Below are 15,031 nucleotides of genomic sequence, written 5' to 3'. Positions count from 1 at the left end.
CTAGATGATCAGCAAATTTCCTCTTCAATTTTTATTATGCATTTTCTGTTTTTGCTGAAAGTTTCAACTATAACAAGCACAGTGAAGATATCACTATTACCACAAGTAAATAGTGTATTTCTACAAGTAAATTTAATGACTAACCAGAGATCTAAAGTATCTGAGTTACTGGCTGCCTTTCTTATATTATGTATACTTGCTTTAGTAAATAATAACAAATCTATACTTACCAGAATCACTTATGGAATCCCAGACTGAACCTTTAAAATGTAGTTCTCCCTTTCTTATTAACTCAAAAAGCTTCTCTTCTGAGCTTGCCATAAAGGGTGCTTCTCCACATAATCTACAACAAAGACAGTCGTTTTGTTAAGATTTTTTAAAAAATAATCAGAATGAGGCTATTAAAAATTAAGTTTCCACAGGACTTGGAAGTAGTGGTGCTTCATATTTAAATAAAGGAGAGAAAGAGGTGGGAACTTCTCTGGATGTAGAAATGGAAGCGAAGGGCTTTTGCAAGATCTGTGCTAGGCTCTTGTATACATTGGAACTTCCACATTTGCAAATGACCCAAAGCTCTTCCAGGTGGGGAAACACTAAAGGGTTAAAATACAGAAAGGTGTGTGAGTTTAAGTGCACAGTAATAGTGGTGGATGATAGAGGAGAAACACTTCAACGTGAGCAAAGGTAAGGTAACACCTTAAGGTACATAATTCACATTGGACTTACAGAAAGATATACAGAGTTATCAGAGTCTAACGAGAGTTATCAGACTCTAATGACCATGTAAGAGTTTTACCTGTGGTAAAATGCTACACGAATGTTAGTGATAGTAAGAATGACCCTGGGGTCTACAGGCTCTGAGTCAAAACCAAAAATCCATTAAAATGGCCACAACTCTTCAAAAATGATACATAAAATGAAGAAAATCTGAATGAGGAAAATCAGTCTGGAAGGGTGAAAGCTGAGTATATGTAACAACCAATATCAGTAAAGCCATGTGTATACAGTAAACATGGGCTTATTTGTAGATTCTGTAGTACGGGGACTATGAGTCTTTAGAATCTTTTAAAGGAAGCACCGTGCTATACTTTACAAAGAGCATGGCAAGCCTATGCTTCCATAGGTGATCTAGTCCAAAACTACAAGAACATGCTTAAAAGTTGCAAACGTTAGCCATCATCTTTATCATCAACCCCAACATCTGAGGGCAACCCTGTAGACAACAACCAGATTTTCCCAATGACAACCAGAGAGAAGTTGGACCTGGACTCATCACAGAGGCAACTCTAACTCTGTATGTCTATTCTTCAACTCTCAGGATTATACTTTTCCACTTTATTATGGAAACAGTAAAACGGCAGAATTCCATTACACTTCCCAAATGCTGGTCTATTATGTACATAAGTATAATGTATAATGATCTCCAGGTCTCTTAACAGATTTTTACTGATTTTTGTTTTTAGTCATATTTTTCTTAAAGTTCTTTAAAAACCTTTCCCACGAATATTTTTTGAATAAGTCTAAATTTGGTAAATATCTTACATGACAATGATTTTCTGGGGGGGGGAAGGGGGAGAGCTGTTCTCATCCTAGTAATTTATCAAACTAGGCTGGATAACACAGCTTTTCATTTACCAATAGGTTCTTGTTAAGTGATAAATATTTATTAAATTGTTCTGCAAACTCTCATTTTAATACTTTTTATTTCTCCAGCTCATTCTGACCCTCCTCTCTCTGATCTTACTTGCCTTACTACTGTTTAGTTTTAAAATGCAATAAAAAAAAGCCCAAAAAAATGGTCTTATGGACAATTACAATCTATTATAGCAAGTACAGGCCAGCAAAAGCCTGGCTCATTGAGTCTGTTAACAACCAGTGATATGCACATTCACCAATTTCTTAGCTGCTCCCACACTGCCTGACTAGCATGCAACTATATAGCTCAAGGGCTACATTTTAAAAATTCCACTTTTTTCTGTCCTTTACAATTTTATTCACACAAAATGTATCTAATGGTTGGTCAATCAGCAGCGTATGAAATTTTATGACAGCAATTTTCTGCACATCCAGAAAAGGGAATCCAAGACGTGAAAAATGCCTCTTAAAGCCTTCCGATTATTTTGCTTCATAGGAATCAAAACAGCAAAAGATAGTGCCCATAAAGAGTATTTATGTCAATTTCACCTTGAGAAAGTATGTTATCATTGTCCAATTAAGTAGCAATGAAACAGGGGTAACTGATAAACAAGAAAATAACCCCCCTGGAGAAGGTAATATGTTTGTGCCCTTGTTGAAGGAAATTATCTGTAAGACCACTGGGCTCAGGCAGATTAATGAATAGGCACTGATTAGCTAAGCAAGAGTCTACTGTAAAGAAAAAAATATGTCATCATTATGATACGCAGTCACACTCAGAAGCAGAAAAATTAAAATTACATCTTTAAGTAGGAGAAAAAAATTTAAGGTATGTAATACACTATCACTTCCCTTAACACCAAATTCAAACTAAGAAGGCAGCAAATACCACATGAATGGTGTAATAAGAGTTCACATGTATTATGTTTGACTTGTGTTGTCCAGAAAGTCGTGAGAGTATAAAACACTAATTTTAAATAGTTGTATTTTTAATTTAAAACTAAGGCTCAGAATTTTAATATGATTCTAATCAGCACAGAACAATGATCAAAAACTTTGTGAATACATTTATACTTTATGCAATCTAAGCAGTGATATGTCAGCTATCTGAGTTACAACTACGATCACAACATCCAATTTCTACTGCCCGTGTATTCCATTTCACAGGACTGTGAAAATATAACTACTGTGATGTCAATATTTAGAAACGATCTGGAAGAGGTAGTGCACAGTGAAATCTTCAATATGACCATAAAACTCATGTTGCATCAACATAAAAATGTTCATATTCACCAACAGGCAGAACAGTGACCACTAACTTTGCAGGACATCTCTTAGACAATTCACTTTAATTCAATTTAACAAACAAATATTGAGCACTGACTACATGTCTACTATTGTACCAGATACCAGGGATGCAAAGATGAATCATATCTCTGTACTTCATGGAATTTAGAGTAAGAAAAACAGGTACAATACACATAATACAATAATTATATTCCATTATAATCTAGCTTTTAAAAGTGCAATGAGAACACAGAAAAGTGAACAATTTATTCTATCATATTTACACATGTGCAAACTTTCCTGATTAAATATGCTTATTATTTTGTTTTTCTTTCTACATTACTGTTTTACATGCATCTTCGTCTACTGCCTTAAATTCCAAAAAGTATACACATAATGAATGTAGTAACTGCTGGGGTCGAGTAGGACTTAGGGAAATAGAAGTCTTTGCTGTGTGAGCTGGACACACCCAGGAAAGAGGTTAGTAGAGAAGAAAAAATAACATCTAGGCAGAATGAACTGCATGAGCAAAGACCCAGAAGCATGCAATACAGGGTGCCTGAGTCATAAGGAGTGGCCTAGAGTGTCCACCAGCACAGGGTAAGTGAATGGGAACACATATGCAGACCAAGATTAGAAAGGCACTCTGGAGCCAGGCAGTGGAAGCTTTGTGTTACGCCATGCGGGGATGCTCTGAGATTTTTCTACAGCCAGGGAGAATTACCAGAGGTTGTTAATCAGGAAAGTAGTACAATCAGATTTGTGATTTAGAAAGACAACTCTGACAACTGTGTGAAGGATGAACCAGAGGCAGGAGAACCGACAGAAAGACACTGTAATCTTCTAGAAAGGGATTGTAAGGAGAAATGATACAAGTGAAGAGAAATGAAATAATAGGTGAGGACACTTCAAAGGAAAAATACAGGCCATGGGGTTTGACTGAATCTTGAGAGTGAGACAGAAGAGAGAGCAAGAAAGGCCAACATTTTCAGTAGCATGAAGAGAAGTAGAAACAACAGAATACTCTCTGGACCCTGGGCTGAACCTTTATCTGGTTACTGCCCGCTCCTCACACGTGCCCTGTCCATCAGGTGGCTCTCGTGCCAGGTCCCAGGACCTCCCTCTACCTGATGCTCTATAAGTGAATCTCTTGAGAAAATACAAAGAAGCTTTTGTTTTGTAGCAAAGGATCAGGGAGGTGCTGAGGCAAGTTTTTCATGTGGCTCAGATCATACAGTGCATTGTAGCATTTATAGATCAATGAAAAGAAAAGCTGAAAGTTATAAATTGATTGTATTAAAAAAATACCTAATGGATGTACCTGACAACTAATAAGACACCTTTTAGAATGACTTCCCAACTGTTTCTTTAGTCGCTTTCTTAAAACTATATTGTTTAGTTTTAATTTAAAGTCTATGTAATTCTACTGTTAGGGATCATCCATTCATTTTAAGTTGTACATTTAGCAGGGTACTTACAAAATGTACATTATGACACCTATGCTCCAAATGTCACACTGCTGGCTATAGTCGTGGGCATTGATAACTTCAGGGGCTGCCAAATAAGCAGAAATGAAATAATATTAATAATACAATAAATGACTTTTAAATGCTTAAACACAAAGCATGAAAAATGTGCTGATGTGCTGTAATTTATTCCCCCACAGGGAAAAAGAGAACCAACAGCAGATGTTAAGTGAATAATGTATAGGCTTAACAACTGACGTCGCTGTATCCTCACCCCTGCTATTTAGCTTCTGATGGAACAATGGCACACACTGTATAGCTAGATGTACAACTCTTCATCTCTTTCAAATTGTTAAGAAATGATTTTGCAAAGATTGTGTAGTTATAGTAGAAGACAACAATATCTCAGTTCTTTGCCAAAAACAGAACTGAAAACATACCTTAAGTAGATACAAGCCCAATAGGTAGAAACAAGCCCAATAGGTAGAAATCTGGATTTACAGAGAAACTAAGATAAACGGTTATAAATCACTTCAGTAAAATAACAGTAGTAATAATAACATCATAGCACTCCTATGGCAGTATGAATTATCTTCCACATTTTCTAAATGAGAAAACTAAGACAGAGAGCTCCTATAACATAACTTGATCAAAAAGCCAATTAGGTCCAGGATGATGACTAGGATGCAGGCACTCCTGACTCCCCAACTCTGGGCTACTTACTTACAATGTGTCCACAATAGGGTTCCTTTAAACAATCTTCTCAAAGTAGAACTTTTTTTTTACTTTGAGGTAGCACATTTTTTAATGATTAGGTTTTTTATAATGGCTGGCTTTCTAAAAAGTCACATATGATATTCCAGGACTATGTCTATTATACTTCTACAGCTAGGTAGCACCACACAGGGCCGACTGTAAGTTATACGTGGATTCACCCCTGCGTCGTTCAAGGGTCAACTGCGTGTGTTTGAATAGAACTTTAAAATTGACAAAGCACTTTTGTATAGATGATGTTATTCGTGTAAATTATGTTAAGAATCATGTGAGACGGGTATGTAGCCATGACTTACTTTGCCAGCGAGGAAATTAAGGTTCAGGTACACATATGAAGCGACTCACCTAAAGCAACACTGTTACACAGCGCCTCCCATGTAAAAGGTGTTTTTACTTTAGAAAACAGTTTCAATCACCCCCCCAACATACACACAGCTTTTATAACTACTGAAAGCAAATGAAATTTCATTTCCTCTGCCTATTGTTAAAGGAACTAAAAAGCAACAACAAAGGAGTTAAAAGGTAAACAGAAGAAAGAGAACAGGCTCAACTGTAGATAATTAACAAATTGAATAATTCTTCTCTAAATCACTGAAAATTAAAATTAATATTTTCCTTTAAGCAATTACTTGTATTCTTTAACTCTACTTAAACTTTTAAAATATGGAATCATTAAAGCTCAAGTTGCTCTATGGCTGCATGTCTACGACAAGGGCAGATTCCGTGATCCGATTCCCTGACAGACCTCCATGTAGGTGCATCACGCAGCAGGGGCCCGGAATTTGGAGCCCTCACTCCCTCTTTCGGAGTCACCTTAATTATCAGGGGCATTTCTACTTGCACTGTCATCGCAGCTCTCACAGGGAGGCAAAGGCCAGACTGGCTGGGCCAAGAAGCCATTTAGGAAGTCAGCAAAGCTCCACAAACCATCTGCCTTCTCTCTTGTTCTCTCACTTGTCTCACAGTGCAGACAACTAATAAGCAGGCATAAAACTCAGGGTGCTTGGATATATTTTCCCCATGTAACTACAGACCAGATGTCTTTTGCCAACAGGAGGATATGAATAGAATCTAAAGTAGCCTCTTCCCAAATAAGATAAAACAATGTAGAAGCTTTATGCATCAAGCAGACAAAGAAACAATGAACTAGGTATACTGCTCAGCCATAAAAATGAATAAACTACTGATATAACAACACGGGTAAGTCTCAAAATCATTACATGGAACGGAAGAAGACAGACACAAAAGAATATATACTTATGATTCAATTTATATAAATTCTAGACAAGCAAAACTAAACTAAGGTAATGGAAATCATCAGTGGTTGCTGGGGTCTGGGTGAGGAATCGACTGGGAGGGACACAAAGGAAATTCCTGGGGTGATGGAAATGTTCTATATATTCACTGGGGTGGTAATTGTACAAGTATATGTATTTGTCAAAACTCACTAAACTTTACACTTAAAATCTGTGCATTATATTATATGTAAATTATGTTTCAATAAAGTATATTTTAAAGAAATCTACTCAAAGTACAAAAAGAATCTATCAAAGCCCTGCGCTGGTGAGTGACTTTAATAACTCTCTTAGAAATCATCAGAGGAAGCAAGCACGATTAAATTAACAGTATTGACTAGGCGGCCGAGATGGCAGAGCAGGAAGACCGTGAACTTCCACAGACACACCAAAATTACCACCACTTACAGAGCGACTGTCTATAGGAATGACCTGAAAACCAGCAGAAAACAATTTCCACAACTGAAGACATAAGTAGGAACTACAAGAAGATGGATAGGAGGGGCGCAGACACAGTAGAGTTAGGACCTACGCTCTCAGATCGGCGAGCCACAGACAGGAGGAATGTCACGGTCTTGAGGTCCTTCCCAGGGAGTGAGGGCTCTTGGTCCCACAGCGGGCTCCCCAGCCCAGGGGGTCTTGCGCCAGGAATACAAAGCCCCCAGAACGTCTCCCTCTGAAAACCAGCAGGGCTTATGTCTGGGAGAGCTGGAGTGCTACAGCAAACAAGAGACTCCACTCTTCAAGAGTGCACACAAAATCTCATCCACTCTGAATCCCAGCTCAGAGGCAGTACTTTGAAAATGAGTCAGACCCACTTGCTGATCTTGGAAAACCTCCCAGAGAGGGAGGGAGCAACTAGGACTCCCCCTGCTGACTGGCAGCAGCCCTTTTGGGGAGTTCATTGTAACACGTGGACACTGGTGCTGGTAAGCACCATTTTGGATGCCTCCCCCTAGCTTATTAGCGCCAGGACCTGCCCCACCCACCAGCAGGCACACACCAGCCCCACACCCCTGGTAGGCAGCTGCCAAGACCTGGCCCGCCCACCAGCAGACTTACACCAGCACTAAGCCCCCCATACCATTCAGACGCCATGTGGGAACCCAGCCTTGCCCACCAGCAGGCCAGCAGAAGCCCCATGCAGTTAACCCTGCAGTAAGCCTACCCCACCTTCTAGCAGGCCCAGAGCCACTGGACATGACACAGCCTCAAAGCCAACCAGGCTGGGGGCCAGTCCCACCTACCAGTGTGCTCACAGTAGTCAGCCCTACCACAGCAGAAGGGTGCATGCAGCCCACATAGGAGTTGCCCCGAGAACATATAGCTCCAGTGACCAGAGAGGAGCATGCTGTTGGGCCCCACAGGACATCTCCTATATAAGGCCACTTCTCCAAGATCAGAAAATGCAACCAACATACCTAATACATAGAAATAGACACAGAGAATTGGGCAAAATGAAAAAAAAAAAAAAACTGCAGAAAGCACAAACACATGAAGTTTAAATAATATACTACTAAACAACCAGTGGGCCATTGAATAAGTCAAAGAGGAAATCAAAAAGACCTAAACAGAAATAAAAATGGGAATACAATGATCTAAAATCTGTGGGCCACAGCAAAAGTAGTTCTAAGAGGGAAGTTTATGGAGACACAAGCCTTACCTCGGGAAACAAGAAAAACCTCAAATAAACAATCTAGCCTTACCCTTAAAGGAACTAGAAAAAGAAGAACAAACAAAACCCAAAATTAGTAGAAGGAAGAAAAAAATAAAGATCAGATAGGAAATAAAAGAAATAGAGACTAAAAAGATATAGAAAAGAACAATGAAACTAAGAGCTAGTTCTTCAAAAAGATAAAATTGATAAACCTTTAGCAAGACTCATCAAGAAACAAGATAGAAGACACAAATAAAATCAGAATGAAAGAGAAGTTACAACCAACACCACAGAAATACAAAGTATCGTAAGAGATTACTATGAACAATTATATAACAATCAAATGGACAATTTAGAAGGAACAGATAAATTCCTTGAAATGTACACTCTCCCAAGACTGAATCAGGAAGAAATAGAAAATATGAAGAGACCAATTACCAGTAATAAAATTGGATCAGTAATTTAAAAACTCCCAACAAACAAAAGTCCAAGACCAGATAGCTTCACAGGTAAATTCTATAAAACACTTAAGAAGAATTAACACCTATCCTTATCAAGCTATTCCAAAAAGCTGAAGAGGAAGGAGGATTTCCAAACTTATTCTACAAGGCCAGTGTCAGCCTGCTATCAAAACCAGGTAAAGATACCACAAAAAAGAAAATTATAGGCCAATATCACTAATGAACCAGATGTAAAAAATCCTCAAAAAAATCTTAGCAAACCAAATTCAATAATACATTAAAAGAATCATATACCACGAGTAAGTGATATTTAGTGCAGGAACTCAGGATGGTTCAATATCTTCAAATCAATCAATGTGATACACCACATTAACAAATTGAAGGGTAAAAATCATATGATCATCCTAATAGATGCAGAAAAAGCTTTTGACAAAATTCAACACCCATTTATGACAAAAACTCTCCAGAAAGTGGGTATGAGGGAACATACCTCAATATAATAAAGGCCATAATGGCAAACCCACAGTGAACATCATACTCAATGGTAAAAAGCTGAAAGCATATCCTCTAAGAGCAGGAACAAGACAAGGATGTCCACTCTCACCACTTTTATTCAATATAGTATTGGAAGTCCTAGCCATGGCCATCAGATAAGAAAAAGAAATAAAAGGAATCCAAACTGGAAAGGAAGAGTTAAAGCCATCACTGTTTGCAGATGACATGATACTGTATACAGAAAATCCTAAAAATGACAACAAAGAACTATTAGAATAAATGAATTCAGTAAAGTTGCAGGATACAGAATTAATATTTAGATATTTATTGCATTGCTATACACTAACAACAAATTATCAGAAAGAGAAATTAAGAAAACAATCCCACATATGGATCAATGGAACAGAATAGTGAGCCCAGAAATAAACCTACACACCTAAAGTCAATTAATCTTTGACAAAGGAGGTAAGAATGTACAATGGAAAGAAGACAGTCTCTTCAGCAAGGGGTGTTAGGAAAGTTGGACAGCCACATGTAAACCAACGAAGTTAGAACACACCCTCTCAACATACACAAAAAATAAACTCAAAATGGCTTAAAGACTCAAATATAAGACATGATACCATAAAACTCCTTGAAGAGAATATAGGCAAGACATTCTTTAACATAAATCATACCAAACTGTTCTTAAGTCAGTCTGCCAAGGCAACAGAAATAAAAGCAAAAATAAACAAATGGGACCTAATCAAACTTACAAGCTTCTGTACAGCAAAGGAAACCATAAACAAAATGAAAAGATAACCTACAGACTGGGAGAAAATATTTGCAAATGATGCGACCAACAAGGGCTTAATTTCCAAAATATACAAACAGCTCATACAACACAACAACAAAAAAACAAACAACCCAATAAAAAAATGGACAGAAGACCTAAACAGACATTTCTCCAAAGAAGAGAGACAGATGGCCAACAGGCACATGAAAAGATGCTCAACATTGCTGATTATTAGAGAAATGCAAATCAAAACTACAATGAGGTACCACCTCACACAGGTCAGAATGACCATCATTAAAAAGTCTACAAATACAAATAACAAATGCTGGAGAGGGTGTGGAGAAAAAGGAACCCTCCTACACTGTTAATGGGAATGTAAATTGGTGCAGCCACTATGGAAAACAGTATGTAGGTTTCTCAAAAAACTAAAAATAGAGCTGCCATATGATCCAGCAATCCTACTGCCAGGCATATATCTGGACAAAACTCTAATTCAAAAGGCTACATGCACCCCTATGTTCATACTAGCACTATTCACAATAGCAAAGACATGGAAACAACCTAATGTCCATTGACAGATGAATACATAAAGAAGATGTCATACATATATACAATGGAATACTTTGCAGCAGTAAAAAAAAGAATGAAATAATGCCATTTGCAGCAATATGGATGGACTTAGAGACTATCATACTAAGTGAAGTAAGTCAGAAAGAGAAAGACAAATACCATAGGACATCACCTATATGTGGAATCTAAAGTATGACACAAATGAACCTATCTACAAAACAGAAACAGACTCACAGACATAGAGAAGAGACTTGTGGTTTCCAAGAGGGAAGGGGAGTAGGGGAGGGGTGGATTGGGAGCTTGGGGTTAGCAGATGCAAACTATTATATATAGAATGAATAAACAACAAGGTCCTACTGCATAGCACAGGGAACTATATTCAATATCCCATGGTAAACTATAAAGGAAACAATATAAAAAAGAATGTATACATATGTATAACTGAATCACTTTGCTGTACAGCAGAAATTAACACAACACTGTAAATCAACTATATGTCAATTAAAAAAAAGACAACAATCTCATTTACAATTGCATCAAAAAGAATAAAATACCTAGGAATAAATCTAACTAAAGAGGTAAAAGACCTGTGCTCAGAAAACTATAAGACAATGATGAAAGAAATTGAAGATGACACAAATGGAAAGATATACCATGCTCATGGACTGGAAGAATTAATATTATTTAAATGACCATACTGCTCAAGGCAATCTAGAGATTCAGTGCAATCCCTATCAAAATAACAATGGTATTTTTCACAGACTAGAACAAATAATTCTAAAATTTGTATGGAAACACAAAAGACCCTCCTGAATAGCCAAAATAATATTGAGAAAGAACAGAGCTGGAGATATCATGTTGCTCAATTTCAAACTATAATACAAAGTGACAGTAATCAAAACAGTATGGCACTGGCACAAAAATAGACACATAGATCAATGGAGCACAATAGAGAGCCAGAAATGAACCCACACTTACATGGTCAATTAATCTATGACAAAGGAGGCGAGAATATACAATGGAGAAATGACAGCCTCTACAATAAATGATGTTGGGAAAACTGGACAGCTGCATGGAAAAGACTCAAAATGGACTAGTTTCTCATACCATATACAATTTAAATAATCTCAAAATTGATAAAAGACTTAAATGTAAGACCTGAAACCATAAACCCCCTAGAAGAAAACATAGGCAGTACGCTCTTTGACACAGGTCTTAGCAATATTTTTTGGATGTGTCTCCTCAGGCAAGGGAAACAAAAGCAAAAATAAGCAAATCAGACTACAACAAATTAAAAAGCTTTTGCACAGAGAAGGAAACTATCAACAAAGTGAAAAGGCCACCTGCTAAATGGGAAAAGATATTTGCAAATGATATATCTGATAATGGTTAATAACCAAAATATACCAAGAATCATACAACTCAACATCAAAAAACCAAACAACCCGATTTAAAAATGGGCAGAGGACCTGAATAGATATTTTCCAAAGAAGACATACAGAGGGCCAACAGGCACGTGAAAAGGTGCTCAACATCTCTAACTACCAGGGAAATGCAAATTAAAGCTACAATGAGATACCACCTCCCACCTGTCAGAATGGCTACCACCAAAAAGACAACAAGTAGCAGATGTTGGTGAGGATGTGGAGAAAAGTGAACCCTCATGCACTGGTTGGTAGGAATGGAAATTGGTGCAGCCGCTCTGGAAGATAGTATGAAGATTCTGCAAACAGTTAAAAATAAAACTGCCATACGATCCAGCAATTCCACTTCTGGGTATTTTTCTGGAAAAAAACCCCTAGAAAACAAAAAACCAAGAATTTGAAAAGATGTCTGCACCCCTATGTTCAACGCAGCATTATGTACAATAACCAAGATATGGAAGCAACCTAAGTGCCCATTGATAGACGAATGGATAAAGAAGATGTGGTTTACATATACAATAGAATACTACTCAGCCATAAAAATTCAATCTTGCCGTTTGCAACAACATGGATGGTTCTTGAGGTTATTATGCCAAGTGAAATAAGCTAGAAAGAGAAAGACAAATACTGTATGATCTTACTTATATGTGGAATCTAAAAAACAAAACAAACGAACAATGTAATACAAAATGGAAACAGGTTCATAGATATAGAGAACAAATGGGTGGTTGCCAGGGGGGTGGGGGGATTAAATTTTCTAGGTGGTTGGGATGTGTTTGATGCTCATGTGAATGTGTGTTAATTTATCTAGCCTTTTGGTTTTTCTGTCTAGCTTTCTTCATTATACTAGGTAATTGTGACTTAAAGGTTTCCAATTTTTAGGAGTTTTCTCTGTGACTGAACACAGGATTCATTTTTGCAAATGTTACACTGGATATTTTGAAATTTTCTGAAAAACATAAATTATCAAAATGACTCAAGAAGATGTGAAAAACTTGAATAACCTAATATAAATTAATAATAGAAACTTTATCCCCCAAAGGGTATCAGGACCAAAAAATTTTAAGGGGAAATTTCATCAAATAATTAATGAACAGGTAATTTCTATTGCTTAAGTGGTTCATGAGCATAAAAAAAGTGAAAATATTTTATTTTTAAAATGAGGATATTATAACCCTAACATCAAAATGACAAGGGCAGCTGAAAGAAAGAAAGCTACACTCAAAGTTCCTAAATAAAGTAGTGACAAATTGAATATGGCAGTACCTTAAACCAAGTGGGGTTTAATCCAAAAGTACAAGGATGGTTCAACATTTTAAAAATCTATTAATGTAATTATTTCATTAATAAACTTAAAGAGAAAAAATATATGATCATCTCAATAGGTACAGATTTGAATAGAAATTTCATCAGAGAAGATATATGAATGACTAATAAGTACATGAAAAGATACTCAACATCATTGGTCATTAAGGTAACGCAAATTAAAAATCACAATGAGATACTACTTCATAACCACTAGAGTGGCTATAATTAAAAAGATAGGTAATATAAAGAGTTAGCAAGGATGTGAAGAAACTGGAACTCTCATACATTGCTAGTGCAAAGGAAAATATTAGAGCCACTTTGGAAAATTGATTTTGGAAAATTTTTGGAAAATTCATTTTGGAAAATTGAATTTTGGAAAATTCATTTTCCTTGGGTAACTACCAAGGAGTGAAATTGCTGGGTCATATATTATTTATGTTTATACTTTGTAAGAAACTGCCAAACAGTTACCCAAGGAAAATGAAACCACACGTCCACAAAAAAAACTTGTACACGAGGGACTTCCCTGGTGGTGCAGTGGTTAAGAATCCGCCTGCCAATGCAGGGGTCATGGGTTCGAGCCCTAGTCCGGGAAAATCCCACATGCCATGGAGCAACTAAGCCCATGCACCACAACTACTGAGCCTGTTCTCTAGAGCCTGCGAGCCACAACTACTGAGTCCGTGAGCCACAACTACTGAAGCCCACACGCCTAGAGCCCGCGCTCTGCAACAAGAGAAGACAACACAATGAGAAGCCTGCGCACTGCAACGAAGAGAAGCCCCCCCGCCGCAACTAGAGAAAGCCTGTGCACAGCAACGAAGACCCAACATAGCCAAAAATAAATAAAATAAAGTAAATAAATTTTACAAAAAGCTTAACAAAAAAAACAAAACTTGTACACGAATGTCCATAGCAGGATTATTCATAATAGCTCCAAACTGGAAACAATCCACATGCCCATCAGCTAATAAATATATAAACAACATACAACGGACAACTGTTCAGCAATATAAAGAAACAGACTGCAACAGGGATGTACCTCAAAAACATCATGCTATGTGAAAGAAGCCAGGCGTATAAGCCTACATATTGCATGATCCCATTTATATGAAATGTCCAGAAACAGCCAATCTAGAGAGATAAGGATTAGTGGTTACCTGGGGTTGGGATGGGAATGAGATTGAGTGCAAACGGGCATGAGGCAACTTTTGGGGGTAGAACTGTTCTAAAACTGGATTGTGGTGATGTTGCACAGCTCTGTGAATGTATGAAAAAAATCACTGAATGGTACATTTTTATGGTATTTAAATTATACTTCAGGAAAGCTGTTAAAAATCACATTTAGGAAAATGGGCAACTTGGTTTATAAAATATATTTAATCAGTACTCTCTGAAAAACCACTGGATGGCAATGAAATTGGATAAAAAATGGAAAGAAGCAAAACATACTCATGATTTTAGCATGAATTAATAAAACAATAATTAAGTTTGGGTGTATGATTACCTAAGAGACATAAACAGCTATAAGAAGAGCCCAGAGAAATAATGAAAACTATAATCTTTGAAGATAAGAACTATGAGAAATCTGCTAAAACAATTAAAATTATTTGACCTAAGAAAAGGTAGCTTGATCAGGGCCATTAAGTCATGACGTGAAATTGAACTGCTCAAGTTTTAATCCATACTAGTTGTTCTACTTTTTCATATAGAAAAAGAATCATTTTAAGTCTACTAACTTACCCATATAGATAGGTGTCCCACATGTGGTCTGCAACATGGCTTCACTCCTTCCTTGCTTCTTCACCGCTAAACCAAAATCAGTCACCTAAAAGAAGAAACTCATACGGAGTTACCTGTGTTCCAGTCCCAGAATTCACTCAT

At 37.1% G+C, this 15,031-nt stretch overlaps 1 protein-coding gene across 9 annotated transcripts in view; it reads right to left on the bottom strand.

The window, feature by feature from the left end:
• Window positions 1-15,031, bottom strand: part of STK33 (serine/threonine kinase 33) — a 181,986-nt gene that overhangs the window by 44,304 nt on the left and 122,651 nt on the right. For all 9 annotated transcript variants that reach the window (XM_067750009.1, XM_067750002.1, XM_067750008.1 and 6 more), the window contains 3 exons: window positions 14,891-14,975; window positions 4,401-4,476; window positions 231-343 (listed from right to left, as the gene is read on the bottom strand). In XM_067750009.1, coding sequence (XP_067606110.1) covers window positions 231-343; window positions 4,401-4,476; window positions 14,891-14,975 — 274 coding nt within the window. The remainder of the gene's footprint in view (window positions 1-230; window positions 344-4,400; window positions 4,477-14,890; window positions 14,976-15,031) is intronic.

Source organism: Pseudorca crassidens, chromosome 9 (assembly GCF_039906515.1).
Source record: "Pseudorca crassidens isolate mPseCra1 chromosome 9, mPseCra1.hap1, whole genome shotgun sequence".
NCBI lineage: Eukaryota > Metazoa > Chordata > Mammalia > Artiodactyla > Delphinidae > Pseudorca > Pseudorca crassidens.
The sequence above is the reverse complement of the archived record's forward strand: the minus strand, read 5'-3'. Positions and strand labels throughout refer to the sequence as shown.